The following is a 20,783-nucleotide window of genomic DNA, read 5'->3' on the forward strand; positions in this document are numbered from 1 at the left end:
AATGGTATGTTACAAGTGTAAAAATATGTGTAGGTATTAGTCTATATTATCATTTACTACCATAAAACATATAGAAATCTACAAGTTAAAATTTATCAAAACTTCTGCACACTGGCTGGGTGCGGTGGCTCATGCCTGTAATCCCAGCACTTTGGTAGGTTGAGGCGGGCAGATCACTTGAGCCCAGGAGTTTGAGACCAATCTGGGCAACATGGTGAAACCCCTTCTCTACAAAAAATACCAGTTACTTGAGGGGGCTGAGGTGGGAGGATCAATTGAGCCTGGGAGTTTGAGGCTGCAGTGAGCTAAGACCATGCCACCGTACTGCAGCCCGGAAACAGAGTGAGACCCTGTCTAAAAAGCTTCTGGCCAGGCATGGTGGCTCACGCTTGTAATCTCAGCACTTTGGGAGGCTGAGGCGGGCGGATTACCTGAGGTCGGGAGTTCAAGACCACCCTGGCCAACATGGTAAAACCCCGTCTCTACTAAAAATACAAAAATTACCTGGGCATGGTGGTGCGCACCTGTAGTCTCAGCTACTAGGGGAGGCTGAGGCAAGAGAATCGCTTGAACCCGGGAGGTGGAGGTTGCAGTGAGCTAAGATTGCACCACTGTACTCCAGCCTGGGAGACAAAGCGAGACTCTGTCTTAAAAAACAAAAATTAAAAATAAAAATAAAAATAAAAATAAAAAAAAAAACTTCTGCACACAAACACCTATAGACCACACATGCTGCCATTTGCAGAAGGGAGAAATGTAAACAAATGTAAAGATGCCATATTAAATCATAACTGCATAAAAATTAACTGTAGTATATAACATGACTAATAATTTTGTGGCCACCTCCTGTTGCTATGGAGGTGAACTCAGGTATTGTGAGTATCCACTTAAAATGCCGTGCAACATTAATCATCTTCAGTGAGCAGTACGTCTCTCCAGTGTATTGCGTATCGCAGTATAACGTAGTTTCTCAGCTGGGCGCGGTGGCTCACACCTGTAATCCCAGCACTTTAGGAGGCCGAGGTGGGTGGATCACTTGAGGTCAGGAGTTCGAGACCAGCCTAGCCAACATAGTGAAACCCTGTCTCTACTAAAAATACAAAAAACTTAGCTGGGCATGGTGGGCGCATGCCTGTAATCCCAGCTACTTGGGAGGCTGAGGCAGGAGAAGCGCTTGAACCTGGGAGACGGAGTTGCAGTAAGCCAAGATCACGCCACTGCACTCCAGCCTGGGAGACAGAGCGAGACTTGGTCTCAAAAAAAAAAAAAATTAATCTCTTACAACTCTTGCATATTTTTCCTGGTATTTAGTGCAATATCATAAACCTAGAATAACACCATGAAACCCATACAAGGTGCCATTGGTGATGCTGGAAGTGTTCCCAAGAAGCAGAGAATGCTCATGACATTACAAGAAAAAATTGAATTGCTTGATATGTACTGTAGACTGAGGTCTATAGAGGTAGTTGCTTGTCGTTTCAAGATAAATGAACCCTTTTTTTTTTTTTTTTTTTTTTTTTTTTTTTTGAGACGGTGTCTTGCTCTGGCCTGGCCAGATGAATCCATTTTGAGAGTCTGAGGCAGGAGGACTGATTGAGCCCAGTAGATTGAGACCAGCCTGGGCAACAAAGTAAGACCCTGTCTCTACAAAAAAAATTTTTTTAAAAGATAAATCCAGCGTAAGGACCAATTGCGTAAAAAAAAAAAAAAGAAAAAGAAAAAGAAAAAAAAAGAAAATTCATGAAGTTGCCACTGTAGCTATGCCAACAGGTGCAAAAACCTTGCACTTTTTGCCAAATGCCTTTTTATGTGCATAATATGTAGCTCTTACGTGGGTACTATAAAAAGGCATACCTATTGACTCTAATATGATTTGAGAAAAAGCAAAGTCATTATATGGCAACTTAAAGCAAAAAGAAGGTGAAGGATCTAAAACTGGAGTATTTAATGACAACAAATGATGGTTTGCTGATTTTAGAAAGAGGTTTGGCTTAAAAAATGTCAAGATAGGCTGGGCGCAGTGTTGCCCGTAATCCCAGCACTTTGGCAGTCCAAGGCGGGTGGATCATTTGAGGTCAAGAGTTTATGACCAGCCTGGCCAACATGGTGAAACCCCGTCTCTACAAAAAATACAAAAACTAGCTAGGTGGTAGTGGCCCATGCCTATAATCCCAGCTACTTGGGAGGCTGAGGCAGGAGAATCACTTGAGCCTGGGAGGCGGAGGTTGCATGAGCCGAGATCCCCCCACTGCACTCCAGCCTGGGTGACAGAGTGAGACCCTGTCTCAGAAAAAAAAAAAAAACAAGATACAGGAGAAGCAGCTTATGCTGACCAAGAGGCAGCAGATGAATTCTCAGACACCGTTAAGAAAATCATTGAAGAGAAAGGATATCTACCTGAACAGGTGTTTAATGCAGATTAAGGTACCCTACTCTGGGAAAAAAAAGCCACAAAGGACATTAATAGTAAGGAAGACCAACCTGGGCAACATGGGAAACTCTGTCTCTACAAAAAATACAAAAATTAGCTGGGTGTGGTGGCACACACCTGTTGTTCCTGCTACTCAGGAGTCTGAGGTGGGAGGATTGCTTGAGCCTGGAAGATTGAGGCTGCAGTTAGCCATGACTCCACCACTGAACTGTAGCCTGGGCAACAGAATAAGACCCTATTTCAGTTTTTAAAAAGGAAAAAAAAAAAAATAGGAAGAGAAGCAAGTACCAACATTGAAGGCAAGAAGAGACAGGCTAACTCTACTGTTTTGTGCAGAAAAACCCAGCACTTTGGGAGGCAGAGGTGGGACGATTACCAGAGCCCAGGAGTTTGAGTCAGGTTTGTCATCAGAACTGCCCTTGTCTATAAAGCTGTTAACCTCCAGCCTCGAAGAGCAAAGATAAACACCAGCTGCCAGTGTTTAGGTTGTGCAATAAGAAGGCTTAGACAACAAGAACCCTTTTTCTGGATTGGTTCCATCAATGCTTTGTCCCTGAAGTCAGGAAGTACCTTGCCAGTAAGAGACTACGTTTTAAAGTTCTTTTCATGTTGGACAATACTCTGGCCACCCAGAGCCCCATGAGTTCAGCACCAAAGGCAAATAAAAAAGTCTATTTGCGGCTGGGCCCAGTGGCTCATGCCTGTAATCCCAGCACTTGGGAGGCCGAGGTGGGGGGATCACCTGAAGTTGGGAGTTCCAGACCAGCCTGACCAACACGGAGAAACCCCGCCTCTACTAAAAATACAAAATTCGCCGGGCGTGGTGGCGCATGCCTGTAATCCCAGCTAATCGGGAGGCTGAGGCAGGAGAATTGCTTGAACCTGGGAGGTGGAGGTTGCAGTGAGCTGAGATCGTGCCATTGCATTCCAGCCTGGGCAACAAGAGTGAAACTCTGTCTCAAAAAAAAAAAAAAAAAAAAAAAGGTGGTCTATTTGCCTCCAAACACAATATTTAAATCAGCTACTACATCGGGGGTGATAAGGACCTTTAAGGTTCATTACACACAGTACTCTCTAGAAAACAGATTGTCAAAGCTATGGAAGAGAACTGCAATAAAGAGAACATCATGAAAGTTTAGGAGGATTATACCGTTGAAGATGCCATTGTTGTTATAGAAATAGCTGTGAAGACCATCAAGCCTGAAACAATAAATTCCTGCTGGATAAAACTGTGTCCAGATGTACACAAGACTTCACAGGGTTTATGACAGATAATCAAAATCATGAAAGAGATTGTGGATATGGCAAAAAAAGGTGAGGGGTAAAGGGTTTTAAGATATGATCTTGGATAAATTCAAGAGCTAATAGACACCAAACCAGAGGAATGAACAGAAGATAACTTGATGGAGATGAGTGCCAGATGATGAGGAAAAACACGTAGAAGAGGCAGTGCCAGAAAACAGATCTGGCAGAAGGTTCTAATTATTTAGAGCTGCTTTTGACTTATTTTACAACATGGACCCTTCTAAGATATGTGCCCTGAAACTAAAGCAAAGAAAAAAGATTGGTATTGTATAGAAACATTTTTAGAGAAATGAAAAAGCAACAAAATCAGACAGAAATTATATTTCCATAAAGTTACACCAAGTGTGCCTGCCTGTTCTGCCTCCCCTTCCACCCTCTTCTGCCTCTGCCATCCTGAGACAGCAAGACCAACCTCTCCTCTTCCTCCTCCTCCTCCTCCTCAGCCTACTCAGTGTGAAGACAAGGATGAAGACCTTTATGAGTATCCATTTCCACTTAATGAATACTAAATATATATTTGCTTCTTTATGATTTTCTTTTTCTTCTTTTTTGCCCCCCTGCTTCCTGGAAAGATTTTCTTAATAACATTTTCTTTTCTCTAGTTTACTTTATTGTAAGAATACAATATATAATATTACATTCAAAATATGTGTTAACTGAATATATTATTAGTAAGGCTTCCAGTCAACAGTAGGCTATTAATAGTTAAGTTTTAGGAAGTCAAAAGTTATATGCTGATTTTTGATGGTGTCAGGGGTCAGTGCCCCTCATCCTGGGGTTGTTCAAGGGTCAGCTGTACTAAGTTCTACTGTGCATTAGGCATTAAATTATGCAAATCAACTCATTTAACTCTCACAACAACTTTTTGAGATTGGTGTTATTGTTATCTTAATTTTAGAGATGAAAAAAGTAAGGCACCGTTTTTTCTAAGTTTACTAAAATAACTTGCCCAAGAGCACACAGCTAGCAAGTGGCAGACCCAAGCACTCTGGCTTCAGAGCCTGCTCTTTAAACCTGTATACCATACTGCCTGCTAGAGTCAAGTTGAATAGTCTGTAAAGTCTCAAGTAGGTTTACTTTATGCACAGACAATTCAGTGCATAAGGAGGAGGAAAAGGCAGGGCAGGGGAGGGAAAGCTAAGCACTGGTCTGTGTTTACTTTTTTTTGTTTGAGACAGAGTTTCGCTCTTATTGCCCAGGCTGGAGTGCAGTGGTGCGATCTAGGCTCACTGCAACCTCCGCATCCCGGGTTCAAGCAATTCTCCTGCCTCAGCCTCCTCAGTAATGGGATTACAGGCACACGCCACCCCACCCGACTAATTTTTTTAAAAGTATTTTTAGTAGAGACAGGGTTTCACCATGTTGGCCAGGCTGGTCTCGAGCTCCTGACCTCAGGTGATCTACCCTCTGCCTCCCAAAGTGCTGGGATTACAGGCGCGAGCCACCATGCCGGGCCTGTGTTTACATTTATTTAACCCTCACAACAACCTACTAGATTGGTAAACCTGTGAAATAGCGGTTGTTATTTTATAGAAGGGGAAATTGAAGTACAGAAAAGTTACATAATTTGCCAGTAGTTACAACACTAGTAAGTGGAGGAGCCAAGACTTGAATGTTTTTTACTATACTGTACAAGAGAGATACAAAGACCCCAGTATATGTGCATCTACAATATACACACATGCACAGGCACACTCACATTTCTGCACCTACCATCCTATAGTGCTTGCTGTTTATACAAGAGATCCAACAGTTTCATGGCTCTGGGTCTCAAACCTGCAACAATAGAGTTGCCAGATTGAGCAAATAAAAATAAAGGATGGCCAGGCACGGTGGCTCATGCCTTTAACCCCAGCACTTTGGGAAGCCAAGGCCGGTGGATCACCTGGGGTCAGGAGTTTGAGACCAGCCTGGCCAACATAGTGAAACCCCGTCTCTACTAAAAATACAAAAATTAGCCAGATATGGTGGCACACACCCATAGTCCCAGCTACTTGGGAGGCTGAGACAGGAGAATCGCTTGAACCCAGGAGGTGGAGGTTGCAGGGAGCTGAGATCATACCACTGCGGTCCAGGCTGGGTGACAGAGCGAGACTCCATCTCAAAAAATAATAATAATAAAATAAAGGATGCAGGCCAGGCACCTTGGCTCACACACCTGTATTCCCAGTACTTTGGGAGGCAGAAGTGGCACAATTACTTGAGCCCAGGAGTTTGAGACCAGCCTTAGCAACATACACCTCATCTCTAAAAAAGAAAAAATAAATAATAATAAAAAATTAAGGATGCCCAGTTAAATTTGAAGTTTAGATAAGCACCAAATAATTTTAAATATATCTATGCAATATTTGGGACACACTTAAGCTTAAAAATGTTTTTGGTGTTTATCTGAAATTCAAATGTAACTGGGCATCCTGTATTTTATCTGGCAACCCTACTAAGGAGAAAAATTCCTATTTGTCTTTCAAGTTCTAAGTCAAATGACTATTTCTACATAAAGTCTTCAGTGATTTCTCTGGGTAGTTTGTTTTTCCCTTCTGTTCTTTTATAACCTCACCTGCATCTATCCATTGTAGTATTTATTACTCTGATTGTAGGCGCCTGATCCTTCCCATTCAGACCTTTTATCTTTTGTGGGGAAAGCGTTTTATGTTCATCTCTGAATTCCCAACCTTGGAGATGTTGAATGATTGAAATGGTAATTGAATAAACATTTACTGAGAGCCAGTAGGTTTAAGAGGAGGAATGAAGGAGAACCAGCATTTATTAATTGCCTTCTATATGCTAAATATAGTGCCGATTGCTTACAATATTTAATGCCCCTTAGGCCTTATTAATAAAATGGACGGGCAGTCTTTCGCCGCAGGAAGATCACATTCTCCTGAGGCCTATAATATTTGGCATAAATAACTGATGCCATTATAGTCTCTGTATCTCCTTTCTGAGAAAGCTGAACCTGGGCCTAGTTGGCGTAGAACTCCTGTTTCCATAGAAACAAGAAGGTCTGTAAAAGTCAAGGGACACAGGAAGAGCAGTTTGCACTTCCGGCTTACGTCGGAGACGCGTACAACCCGGAAGTTGGCGCAGCGCGGTTGCCTATGGTCGCTCCCAGAGAGGATGCCGCTCGTGGTGTTTTGCGGGCTGCCGTACAGCGGCAAGAGCCGGCGTGCTGAAGAGTTGCGCGTGGCGCTGGCTGCCGAGGGCCGCGCGGTGTACGTGGTGGACGACGCAGCTGTCCTGGGCGCAGAGGACCCAGCGGTGTACGGCGATTCTGCCCGTGAGAAGGCATTGCGTGGAGCTCTGCGAGCCTCCGTGGAACGGCGCCTGAGTCGCCACGACGTGGTCATCCTGGACTCGCTTAACTACATCAAAGGTTTCCGTTACGAGCTCTACTGCCTGGCACGGGCGGCACGCACCCCGCTCTGCCTGGTCTACTGCGTACGGCCCGGCGGCCCGATCGCGGGACCTCAGGTGGCGGGCGCGAACGAGAACCCTGGCCGGAACGTCAGTGTGAGTTGGCGGCCACGCGCTGAGGAGGACGGGAGAGCGCAGGCGGCGGGCAGCAGCGTTCTCAGGGAACTGCATACTGCGGACTCTGTAGTAAATGGAAGTTCCCAGGCCGACGTACCCAAGGAACTGGAGCGAGAAGAATCCGGGGCTGCAGAGTCTCCAGCTCTTGTGACTCCGGAATCAGAGAAATCTGCAAAGCATGGGTCCGGTGCCTTTTACTCTCCCGAACTCCTGGAGGCCCTAACGCTGCGCTTTGAGGCTCCCGATTCTCGGAATCGCTGGGACCGGCCTTTATTCACTTTGGTGGGCCTAGAGGAGCCGTTGCCCCTGGCGGAGATCCGCTCTGCCCTGTTTGAGAACCGGGCCCCACCACCCCATCAGTCTACGCAGTCCCAGCCCCTCGCCTCCGGCAGCTTTCTGCACCAGTTGGACCAGGTCACGAGTCAAGTACTGGCCGGATTGATGGAAGCGCAGAAGAGCGCTGTCCCGGGGGACTTGCTCACGCTTCCTGGTACCACAGAGCACTTGCGGTTTACCCGGCCCTTGACCATGGCAGAACTGAGTCGCCTTCGTCGCCAGTTTATTTCGTACACTAAAATGCATCCCAACAATGAGAACTTGCCGCAACTGGCCAACATGTTTCTTCAGTATTTGAGCCAGAGCCTGCACTAACCAGAGGAGGTAGGGGGGAAGCCATGGCTTCTGATCTCCACTCCACTTTATTTCTCTGGGAAAAATAGGCTGCAGGTCTCCAGAGCATATTGATGCAGTACTGTACTAGAGCTGTTGTGACTGATTCACTCAAACTTTCCTGCATACCCCTGTGCCAGGCCTTGGGTTTACAGCATAAGTTCAGACTAAAGAGAATGGAGAACTATTGTGGTGCAACCTGGCAAATCCCTTCAGAGGACAGAGCTAAGGTGGACAGGGATTACCTAGATTGGATCCTACTTGGGCTATCACAGAGCATTGACCATTGGCTTCCCTCATCTGAGGCGTGGGAGAGCAGACTGGATAGATGAGAATTGTTTTAAAACAATTGTGAACAGAAACTGAAGATGGCACAGTTCTACACTGCACCTGCCCTTTTTTCATACCACAAAAGTATTTTTTGAGTACTGTACTGACTTTTTGCTAGTTTCTATTCTGGGACCGAGTTCACAGATAAATCCATTGGTTTGTATCCTTGAGAAACTTTGTTCTTGTGGAAGTAAGAAAGTTATCTACTAGATTATTTCCTCTAATAAAATCTTTTAAAATAGTCTACTGGAATCTCTTTCACTTAATGTTCCCTGTGTAACTTAATGTAACATTTTAGGTATACTTGTCATTGTTCTGCCTTTAAGTGAAGTACTATTTTGATAGTTCTGAGAGAGTAGATGTTTTGAGCTACTCTACAGTAATTATATTATGACAATTTCCATAACTGTTTTGCTTCATTCTGCATTTCAAGGCAAATGTCATTGTAAGCTTGTCTTTCATTCTTCATTGATTTCATTGAACAAATGGTAGGTACCTACTTTAACAGTGGCTGTGATTTTCAAAGACCAATTAGATACAGTGTTTTTGCTCTTGAGATATGTGGTGAGAAGCCGGGTGTGGTGGCTCATACTTGTAATCCCAGCACTTTGGGAGTCCAAAATCGAGGTCAGGAGTTCGAGACCAGCCTGGCCAACGTGGCAAAACCTCGTCTCTATTAACAGTACAAAAATTAGTTGGGCGTGATGGTGTGCCTGTAATCCCAGCTACTCTGGAGGCTGAGGCACGAGAATCGCTTGAACCTGGGAGGTGGAGGTTGCAGTGAGCTGAGATCGCACCACTGCACTCCAGCCTGGGCAGCAGTGAAGCTGGGTCTTGAAAAACAAACAAAAAGAGATATGTGGTGAGAAATACAAGTAAAAGATAGACTTAGGCTGGGTGCAGTGGCTCATGCCTGTAACCCCAGCACTTCGGGAGCCCAAGGCGGGTGGATCACAAGGTCAGGTGTTCAAGACCAGCCTGACCAACATGGTGAAACCCCATCTCTACTAAAAATACAAAAATTAGCCGGGCGTGGTGGCACGTGCCTGTAATCCCAGCTACTCAGGAGGCTGAGGCAAGAGAATCGCTTGAACCTGGGAGGCGGAGGTTGCAGTGAGCCGAGATCGCGCCACTGCACTCCAGCCTAGGTGACAGAAGGAGACTCCGTCTCAAAAAAAAAAAAAAAAAAATAGGATGAAATGGGCTGGTGGTCAGAGGATGATGACAAAAGACAAAATGCTTTGGAAACCTGGTGAAGAGGACTAACTAGCTGTTGGGGGAGGTGGTTTTGGAAAGGTTTTATAGAGGAGTTAACATTTGAACCATCACTGTAGAATAGTCAGTAAAGGGCCAAATGGTAAATGTTTTAGGCTTTGTGGACCATCAAATGCTGTTGCTACTTATAGATGGTAAGTAAACAAATAAGCATGAATGTATTTTAATAAAACTACACTGAAATGTGAATTACAATTAATTTTAACATATCACAAAGGAGTCTTTAGATTTGCTTTGCAAACATTGAAAAATGTAAAAATATACAACAAAATATTTGCATATCATGGGCCCTACGGAAGCAGACGGTGGGCTGGATTTGGCCTGCAGACCCTAGTTTGCCAACCCCTGCTCTAGAAGGATAAACAGATGTTTGCCAGGGAGAAAAGAGAAAGCAAGACATTCTAAAACATGCATGCTCTGAAACTATGGAGCTGTTAAAAGATAGGGTAGATGGGCTGCCTTGGTTGATGGTATATTCCTTGCTCATCAGGTAATCTATACTACCTTTTGTTTCCGATAAACAGGATTCATGTGTGAAATGGAAGTTTGGATGAGGCAAATTCAAAAGGCTTTTTCCAACCTTCATTAAGTTGGTTATTGATTGAATTGGTTTTAACCATGGATTCTGGATTACCATTCTAAATTGAAGTAGACTGTAACCGTCAGAAAGAACATTGGTTTTGGAGTCGGACTTCTGAGTTAGCTAGTAAGTGGCAGAACCTAGGTTTTTGTTTTGGATTTTTATTTTTATTTATTTATTTTTGAGACAAGGTCTGGCTGTCTCCCAGGCTGGAGTGCAGTGCTGTGAGTAGTTGGGACTACAGGCATGCACCCCACGACCGGCTAAGTTTTGTATTTTTTTGTAGAGACAGGTTTTCACCATGTTGCCCTGGCTGGTCTTGGACTTGTGAGCTCAAGTGATCCTCCGGCCTCGGCCTCCCAAAGTGCTGAGATTACAGGTGTGAGCCACTGTGCCCGGCCTAGAACCTAGATTTTATGGGGCCAAATATTTACTCTATTGAGCATCTCAATTTTCTCATTTCTATTGTGAGACCATTAATAGTATCTACCCTAGGGTTATTTTGAGGATTTAAATGAGATAATGCATATACAGCACAATGTCATGTAATAAACGTTGAGCACATTTTGGCTATTATGGTTACCTATATCCTACTACCCACCTAAACTTGCCCTGCTCATTTGGTTTACAAGCTTTTACAAGTATTGCAGGCAGAAGTCCATCCAGATGTGAAGTAGGCCTAAGGTGAGGTGACTGAATGATTCGACACTTATTAAATGAGTTAATTTATGTATATTTACAGTAGTGCCTGGCACATGGCAAATGGTATATAAGTGTTTGCTATCAATAATATATGTGTCAGATGTAAAGGATATAGAGACAGCTAAGAGTTCCTTGTCTTAGGAATCTCCAAGTCCAATGGAGGGAGATGGGTAAATAATAGGTACAGATCAATATGTTAAGTGCATGGTAGCTATTATACAGTGTATGTTGTTATGGTGACATGGGGTTGTGTGATGGAGAAAGCTAATGGCTACCTACTTACATGGGGTCTTCCTACTGTCATTTGAGCCTTGAGAGCTTAAGAGCTTCCTCTAGCCAGTCTGGTTCGGGTGGATTGCATTGCTCATTGTGAACAGTTTCCTCCCTGATTATGAAAATTATATTGTAGAAAAATCATGAAATACAGATGTAGTGTAAGGAAAACATCCACAGTCCCATCATCCACAAAAAACTGCTATTATTATGTTTTGGTACATTTTCTTTTAGGCTCTTTTCTCTGTACATATTTTATAATTAAAACCAGACTATAGATACATTTGTATCCTAGTTTTTTATATAAGCTACCAATGAAAAATTATTTTCAATGATTATATAACAATAATCATTTAGAAATATTGTAACATTTTGTTTGCTTTGAGACAGAGTCTGTTCTGTCGGCCAGGCTGGAGTGTAGTGGTGCAGTCTCAGCTCACTGCAACCTCTGCCTCCCAGGCTTAAACAATTCTTATATTTCAGCCACCGCAGTAGCTGGGACTACAGGCACGTGCCACCACGCCCAGCTAATTTTTGTATTTTTAGTGGAGACAGGGTTTTGTTATGTTGGCCAGGCTGGTCTTGAATCCGTGGCCTCAAGTGATCTGCCCACTTCAGCCTCCCAAAGTGCTGGGATTACAGACATGAGCCACCGTGCCCAGCCCTCCCTAACTTTAAAGCCCAAGTTTGCAGAATTTACAGAAGTGTTAGAACTTAACAATAATTTTGTTACAGCAATTATCTATTATTATTGAACATTTGTCTAAAGATTTTCCCAATTGAAATAATACTACAGAAATGTCTTCACATATTAATCTTTATCATAAAATTTCAAGAAGTAGAATTACTAGATTATAATTTCTTTGTTTTGCTTTTAAGTGGACTGCCCCTGATGGTGATTATTCATAAATCCTGGTGTGGAGCTTGCAAAGGTAAGTGCAAATGCTCAATCTAAATTCAAAACTCAGATGTGTTGTTAAATATTAACATTTAACAAATAATTGGCACTGACTCTGGCCCAGCACTACTGACTGTTTAAGGAATACTAAAGAAATATATGACATAGATTTCCTGCCTTCATGAAATTTGCAATTATATTTGGAGGGGATTTTAGGGAAGTTAAGGTCATTAAGATACAGTTATGTCATGTATGGGATTAAGTGCTAAAATGTCAAATGAACAATACATGTTAGAGGAAGCTGAAATGTATGGACAGAGACATGAGAAGGAAGTAGGACCCAAATTAGAACCCAAGTTATCTGACTCTGTGGCATGTGTTCTTTCTGCTATACCACCTTGCCACTTCCCCAGACAGGCTTTTTCTTTTATTTAGTATGCTGCACTTAAAATCCTAGATGGAAAAGGAGTGTAAAAAATAGTGGAAAAGACCAGGCGCAGTGGCTCATGCCTGTAATCTCAGCACTCTGGGAGGCTGGACTGGGCAGATCACTTGAGGCCATGAGTTGACCAGCCTGCCCAACATAGTGAAACCCCGCCTCTACTAAAAATACAAAAAAAGTAGCTGGATTTGGTGGCATGCGCCTGTAATCCTAGCTACTCGGGAGGCTGAGAATCGCTTGAGCCCGAGAGGCGGAGGTTGCAGTGAGCTGAGATCGTACCATTGTACTCCAGCCTGGGTGACAGAGGGAGACTCTGTCTCAAAAATAATAATAATAATAGGAATGTATGTGTGTATATAACATATATACACATATATACATAACATATATAACATAATATGTACATATATATGTATATATAACATATATACACACATACATATATGTATACACACACATATACATGTGTGGCAGACTGTCACTCTCTTGTCTTTCACGTCAATGGTTTTTGAAATGTAACTATAAAAAGCAAATAATGCTTTTCCCCCCTATTCGTATGCCATTATCCTTATTTTATAAATGAGGTAACAGCTTCAGAGAAATGAAGTAAGTCACTCAAGGTCACATAGCTGTGCAGGTTCAGAATCCAGGTAGCCTAATTCTTGTTTTTTAGAGTGTAAAAAAAAGTTTGTTATATGAATCAACTAAACAAATGCCTAAACTACCAAAGAGAAATAGTGATGCTTATGTTTGTTAAGGTTTAGTTGTGACAATGATGTTTTTTCTTCTATTCCAAAATCTTTTTCCCCCCAGCTCTAAAGCCCAAATTTGCAGAATCTACGGAAATTTCAGAACTCTCCCATAATTTTGTTATGGTAAATCTTGAGGTAAGACTTTGAGAGTTTCTCCTTTCTGCTATGATTTTAAGACTTTTAAAGTTAGTATCATTCGTGCATATTCATTACAGCTTCATTAGTGGTATAAAGTCAAATTTATGTATGTGTTTTTCTCTTGACCTCTAATACTAAGGCTTGCATCAGATATGTTAGAAAGCCATCTAACATCTATTTCTGGGAGGAACTAGGAGAGGAGAGATTGAATAAGATGACTAAATTTTTTTTTTTTTTTGATATGGAGTCTGGCTCTGTTGCCCAGGCTGGAGTGCAGTGGTGCGATCCTGGCTCGCTGCAACCTCCTCCTCCCGGGTTAACTCAATTCTCCTGCCTCAGCCTCCCGAGTGGTTGGGACTACAGGCATGCACCACCACACCAGGCTAATTTTTATATTTTTAATAGAGATGGGTTTTTGCCATGTTGGCCAGGTTGGTCTCAAACTCCTGACCTCTGGTGATCTATCCACCTTAGCCTCGCAAAGTGCTAGGATTACAGACGTGAGCCACCGCGTTTGGCCAATTTTTGTATTTTTAGTAGATATGAGGGTCTCACAATGTTGGCCAGGCTAGTCTCAAACTCCTGACCTTAAGTGATCTGCCTGCCTCGGCCTCCCAAAGTGCTGGGATTACAGGCATGAGCCAGCATGCCCAGCCTTAAGATGACTAGATTTTAAGGTCCTTTTATCCTTAGTTTATGATTATGACATGTTTTATGTCTTTGTAAAGCTAGACTAAAGGTATACATGCAGACCACAACTTTCTGCAAAATGTGATTCAACTGAGCACCTAATCTGTGCTGGGCTTATATGTGCAACCTGCTTGTTTCCTTATGAAAATAGCTTTTACATACCTCATATAGGCTGCAGGTCTTGGAATCCTGAGTCATAGAATGTCAGATCTTAGAGTTGGAAGGGATTTTTAGGCTATTGGTACTATCCTCATTTTACAGAAAGAACCATCTTAGGCCTGAAGCAGGTATGTGATTTGGTCAAGGTCATAGAGGCTAATAAGTGATAAGAATAGGTACTCTCACCTAGCTGTGCTCTCTTTTAGGCCATACTTTTCACATGTGAGATACTCAGATGCTCTATGATGATACCGCTAGCCATACGTTTCTGTAAAAATAATGTTTACTTGGGCCAGACGTGGTGGCTCATGCCTGTAATCTCAGCACTTTGGGAGGCTGAGGTGGGTAGATCACGAGGTCAGGAGTTCAAGACCAGCCTGGCCAATATGGCGAAACCCTGTCTCTACTAAAAATACAAAAAAATTAGCTGGGTGTGGTGGTGCGTGCCTGTAGTCCCAGCTACTAGGCAGCCTGAGGCAGGAGAATCGCTTGACCCAGGAGGCGGAGGTTGCAGTGAGCTGAGATCGCGCCACTGCACTCCAGCCTGGGTGAGAGAGTGAAACTCCATCTCAAAAAAGAGAGAAAAAAAAAAAAGATAATGTTTACTTAAACATAGGTCTGGGACTCTTGTGAACACATTAACAGTTAACAGTGAGGCAGCTAAGGGATTGCTTATATAGCTAGTGGATAGCCTGAATGCTGATACACCTCACCATAGCGAAGTATTTAACCCCTGAAATGGGAACCACATCATAAATTGTGAAAGTATTGATTGCCTTTGCACATGAATTCCTCACCACTTTCTGTGGTGAATTAGGATTCCTACTCAAAGGAAATAGTAAAAACGTCTTCATAGAGGATTCTCCAACTTTGGAAATTTCTTAAAAAGAAAACTGATTAGGCCGGGCGTGGTGGTTCATGCCTGTGATCCCAGCACTTTGGGAGGCCAAGGCAGGTGGATCACAAGGTCAGGAGATTGAGACCATCCTGGCTAACATGGTGAAACCCCATCTCTACTAAAAATATAAAAAAATTAGCTGGGCATGGTGGCGGGCGCCTGTAGTCCCAGCTACTCAGGCGGCTGAGGCAGAAGAATGGCGTGAACCCAGGAGGCGGAGCTTGCAGTGGGCCGAGATCGCACCACTGCACTCCAGCCTGGGCAACAGAGCGAGACTCCGTCTCAAAAAAAAAAAAAAGAAAACTGATTGTGTAGGTTTTTAATCTCCTGGGAGGACTATGAGTCCACAACTTTGACTAAAATGCCAGTCTTATTGATTCATGCACTAAAGAAATACTACGTGCAAGTCAATGATGTAGGTACTAGGAATATAGCAGTGAACAAAACAGACAAAATTTCCTCGTTGAAATAACATTCTAGTGTGGGAAGACAGAAAATAAGTATTTTAGAATATGTCAGATGGTGGTAAATGCTAGGGCTAAAAAAGAAAGGTGGAAGGGATGACTGCGGTTTTAAATAGATGGTTTGAAAATAAAGAGATATTTGAGCAAAGGTCTGAAACAGAAAAGGGAGTCAACCATGTGGATAATAATGGGGAAAGTGTGTTCAGCAGAGAGTAAGAGCAAGTCCAAAAGCCTGTGTTAGGATTATCCCTGGCTTGTTTAATGACAGCAACAGCAAGAGGTCAGTGTAGCTGAAGAGGACTTAACAAGGGGTAGGACATTAAGTTAGAGAAGTGCCTAGGTGATAGATCATGTAGGGCCTTATAGGCCACTGCAAGGACTTGGGGTTTTGCCCTGACAAGTGGGGAAGCCACTGAATGGTTTTGAGGAGAGAGAGGACGTTATCTGACTTAAGGTTTACATTTAATCTTAATAGGATGAAGAGGAACCCAAAGATGAAGATTTCAGCCCTGATGGGGGTTATATTCCACGAATCCTTTTTCTGGGTAAGGCACATGATCTTAACCTGGGAATCCATGATGTGGATGGAGAGAGAAATGAATCAAGGCACTGACTTCACCTAGTGAAACTATACCAGGATGACCACAAACAAATAAAAACCAGTTTCAAGAGAGAGTGGGGGAGTTCTGAATGCTAGAACTACAAGTCTGAAGGAAAACTTTTCCCATTAACTAACTGCTTTTGTAAGCAATGACAAAAGTTTGGCCGGGCACAGTGGCTCATGCCTGTAGTCTCAGCACTTTGGGAGGCTGAGATGGGTGAATTGCTTGAGTCCAATTTGAGACCAGCATGGGCAACACGGTGAAAGCCCGTCTCTACAAAAAGTACAAAAATTAGCCGGGTGTGGTGGCACGCACCTGTAGTCCCAGCTATTTAGGAGGCTGAGGCGGGAGGATCAATTGAGCCTGGGAGGTCAAGGCTGCAGTGAGCCATAATCAAGCCACTGCCCTTGAGCCTGAATGACAGAAGGAAACTGAATGACCCTGTCTCAAAAAAAAAAAAAAAGAGTCTGATCATTTATTCACTTCAATAGCCATTTGCGCATCAGCCATATGTCAAGCACTGTATTAGACACTACAGAGACAGATATAAACCAGAATTCTCACCCTTGAACCTATAGTGCAGCTAAGGCAATGGAATAATATAACCAGATAAATGTCTTTCCACAAACAATTTTATAAGAGATATTTAATGACCACCTAATCTTTGTTCAGCATAAATTCTGCTAGGTTTTATGGGGGATAGAAGTCAAAATCATCAAGCAGAAAAGGAAGCAGAAATGTAGGAGGTATTATGGTGAGGTAATGGGCTGCAAATATGGGCAGATCTTATTTCCCAGAGGGCCTGATGTACCATGTAGTGTTTGAAGTACCTGTCTATTGTAATTACTGCAAAACCCTGTGTCATTTTGTCTATAACAGATCCCAGTGGCAAGGTGCATCCTGAAATCATCAATGAGAATGGAAACCCCAGCTACAAGTATTTTTATGTCAGTGCCGAGCAAGGTATAGTTATGCTGAAGGGAGGGAGGATTATTGCTAGATTGAACTAGGATGAACCACATGCAAGGTCTGTGATAGGAAAGTAAATTCAGCATGTTAGCTGAGCATCTCCTGCATGTCTATAGCTTTTGGGCAGATCCTGTGTAGGATATAGGAGGAAGATGAGACTGAGCCCCTTCCCTTGGAAGAGCTGACTGACCCACAGGCAGCTGTGAACTGAGGCACACAAGTGACTGAGGTAGTCACTTGCCCATAGTTTCATAGTTAATAAGTAGCAGAGCCAGAATTTGAGTCCAGAACTTAGTTTTTTTCCTACTGAGCTAATACTGTTTTTCCTATGAAAATTCAGTGGAAGAGGAATAGTGTTAGGTGAACAAGTCTAAGAGGTTTTATAGATATTAAACTTAAATAGGCCGAGCACAGTGGCTCATACCTGTAATCTCAGCACTTTGGGAGGCCGAGGCAGGCAGATCACTTGAGGTCAGGAGTTCAAGACCAGCCTGGCCAACATGGCAAAGCCCCATCTCTACTAAAAATACAAAAAATAGCTGAGCGGGCTGGGCGTGGTGGCTCACGCCTGTAATCCCAGCACTTTGGGAGGCCGAGGCGGGAGGATCATGAGGTCAGGAGATTGAGACCATCCTGGCTAACATGGTGAAACCCTGTCTCTACTAAAAATACAAAAAATTAGCTGGCGTGGTGGCAGGTGCCTGTAGTCCCAGCTACTCGGGAGGCTGAGGCAGGAGAATGGCGTGAACCCGAGAGGCAGAGGTTGCAGTGAGCCAAGATCGTGCGCCATTGCACTCTAGCCTGGGTGACAGAGCGAGACTCTGTCTCAAAAAAAAAAAAAAAAAAAAAACCAAAAAAACCCCAAAATGTAAATGGACCTAGAAGGATAAAAATTTCATCTCTGGACATTTCAAGCTATGGAAGTGAAGTGGCGGGGGAATGTAGCTCAACATAGAGTTTGTAAGGCTTGCTAGAAGAAATATTGACTGGATTAAGCCTTAGAGAATGAGACCTTGTCAGTAGCAGAATGGGAAAAGCATGTTCCAGGAGAGAGAAGAGCATCAGCACAAACAAGTGAAGGAAGTTTGCAATCGTCAGCCAGTCATGCTTTTTTGTTCTCTAATCTTTGAGCACAGTCATTCTGGAGGCAGGGGTTGGAATTCATGCCATGTATTGTTGCTGCTTTCCTTCCTTTTCCCCTCATCTATGAAAGGGAGTTGTGTGCTAAGTTGCCATGTGTCCCTATTTGCCATGCTGCCAGGCTGTTGATCACTTTATGATTTGAGTCCTTGATACTCTTATTCTCAGACTAGGGACGGAGAGGAGATCTGTAGAAGCTATTACCTTCTTCCCCTGAGTAAGGAGAATGTCATGTTCCTTAACCAAATGCAGATCACTGGAGATTGGTATCAAAGGGAAATTTTCCACGTGGAGAAGGGCAGCTGGGCTTTAGGTCTCCAATTCTTATATCTTGAGATTCACCTTCCCTTTAGAATTTCATCCAAGTTACCACTGCTGTCTCCACACTGACATAGTCCAGATGTGAACATGAGACCCTTCCCTGAATCCTCCATCTCTCAGCTGACATGAAACTGGAACATTCAAACCCAGCTTTACTAAAGGCATAGGCAAAACAAAACAGAAATAACAAACTATATTATCTGCCTCTTATGAGCTTATGGTTTGGCTTTGCAAGATTCATAGACTCTGGCTCAACCCAGCTTCTGGCCTGCCATTATATAGGGGTGCTTTGTAGAACCACCATTCAGGAGCCTATACTGAAATAGCTGTCCCCCTTGAGTCTAAATCCATAAGCAGGATGCCCCAAGACAGACAAGAAGTTTCATCTCGAGTCTACTTAAGGCCCTCCTTCCAGGTTTCTCTCTCTCTCTTTTTTTTTTTTTTTTTTGGCCTGAGAACTTGGCTTCATCCATGTATAGTTGATACTGGAAATGACGACCCCCTTCAGTAGAGACACCCCCGCCCCAGCACACACACCCCTCAGTGTAATCTGTAACTTCCACAGGAAGTAAAATAAGTGCAACATTCATCCAAAAGATACAATGGGGACGGTAGGAAGGTGTTTCCTCTTCCCTGGGGGTGAAGTGAACATCTACAGTCTAGGACAGGGGATCAGCTCTAATCCTAGAGGGTAAGCCAAAATAACTGCTAAGATTTTGGTATGACTTCATAGTTGATAAAGCACTTTTATTATCCATGCTCCCATTTAACTTTTATAATACTGTGTGAAGTGAGTTATATTATTTCATTTTATAAATGAGGAAACAAATTCAAAGAGATAAATGACTTGCCAGGGCCAAAATCCAGAGCTAGATCTTGAGACCAGACCTTGTACTCCTCTCATATTTCTTCTGAAACATTTAAAAGTGTACATTGGTTGTCAAATGTCAAATATTACTTCATACTTTTTTCCTCCAATCTTTATTTCACAGTTGTTCAGGGGATGAAGGAAGCTCAGGAAAGGCTGACGGGTGATGCCTTCAGAAAGAAACATCTTGAAGATGAATTGTAACATGAATGTGCCCCTTCTTTCATCAGAGTTAGTGTTCTGGAAGGAAAGCAGCAGGGAAGGGAATATTGAGGAATCATCCAGAACAATTAAGCCGACCAGGAAACCTCATTCCTACCTACACTGGAAGGAGCGCTCTCACTGTGGAAGAGTTCTGCTAACAGAAGCTGGTCTGCATGTTTGTGGATCCAGCGGAGAGTGGCAGACTTTCTTCTCCTTTTCCCTCTCACCTAAATGTCAATTTGTCATTGAATGTAAAGAATGAAACCTTCTGACACAAAACTTGAGCCACTTGGATGTTTACTCCTCGCACTTAAGTATTTGAGTCTTTTCCCATTTCCTCCCACTTTACTCACCTTAGTGGTGAAAGGAGACTAGTAGCATCTTTTCTACAATGTTAAAATTGCAGAAATAGCTTATCATTAAAAAACAACAACAACAATAACAATAAATCCTAAGTGTAAATTAGTAATTCTACCCCCTACCAAGGAGATCAGCCTGTTTTTTCCCTTTTTTCTCCTGGGAATAACTGTGGGCTTCTTCCCAAATTTCTACAGCCTCTTTCCTCTTCTCATGCTTGAGCTTCCCTGTTTGCACGCATGCGTGTGCAGGACTGGCTGTGTGCTTGGACTCGGCTCCAGGTGGAAGCATGCTTTCCCTTGTTACTGTTGGAGAAACTCAAACCTTCAAGCCCTAGGTGTAGCCATTTTGTCAAGTCATCAACTGTATTTTTGTACTGGCATTAACAAAAAAAGAGATAAAATATTGTACCATTAAACTTTAATAAAACTTTAAAAGGAAATGTGCTGTGATGGCCTTTTTGTTATTGGAAAAGGAGGAAGGGATGGAGATCACTTCAGGAAGAAAACTAACCTAGAGGACCTAATCTAGGAGTCCTAACCTAGGACTTCTGCTCCTTCACCTCCCACATTCAAATGAGCACAATGGCTCCTCTCTTTTACTTTTTAAATACCCGAATTTCCTCTGTCCACACTATCACTGTTTTAGCACAGGGCAGGCTTTTTCTCTCCTCGACTATTTATTGCTATAGCCCCTTAACTTGCCTATTGGCTCTAATATTCCCTCCTCCTGCAATCGATCCATATCACTCCCCTGTTTAAAACCTTTCCTGGATGGGCACAGTG

The 20,783-nt window shown here is 43.0% G+C and overlaps 2 protein-coding genes across 2 annotated transcripts in view; both read left to right on the forward strand.

The window, feature by feature from the left end:
- The window catches only part of TXNDC12 (thioredoxin domain containing 12), a 36,052-nt gene extending 15,612 nt beyond the window's left edge, over positions 1-20,440 (forward strand). Inside the window, exons 3-7 of the mRNA XM_009457745.3 lie at positions 11,976-12,028; positions 13,250-13,323; positions 16,013-16,082; positions 17,019-17,102; positions 19,562-20,440. Of these exons, the coding sequence (XP_009456020.1) occupies positions 11,976-12,028; positions 13,250-13,323; positions 16,013-16,082; positions 17,019-17,102; positions 19,562-19,641 (361 nt within the window). The 3' untranslated portion in view covers positions 19,642-20,440. The remainder of the gene's footprint in view (positions 1-11,975; positions 12,029-13,249; positions 13,324-16,012; positions 16,083-17,018; positions 17,103-19,561) is intronic.
- KTI12 (KTI12 chromatin associated homolog) lies at positions 6,683-8,510 on the forward strand. The gene has a single exon (XM_063780370.1). The coding sequence runs from the start codon at positions 6,854-6,856 to the stop codon at positions 7,916-7,918; it is 1,065 nt and encodes a 354-aa protein (XP_063636440.1). The 5' UTR covers positions 6,683-6,853; the 3' UTR covers positions 7,919-8,510.
- Positions 20,441-20,783: the final 343 nt, after the last annotated feature.

Source organism: Pan troglodytes, chromosome 1, assembly GCF_028858775.2.
Source record: "Pan troglodytes isolate AG18354 chromosome 1, NHGRI_mPanTro3-v2.0_pri, whole genome shotgun sequence".
Lineage (NCBI taxonomy): Eukaryota > Metazoa > Chordata > Mammalia > Primates > Hominidae > Pan > Pan troglodytes.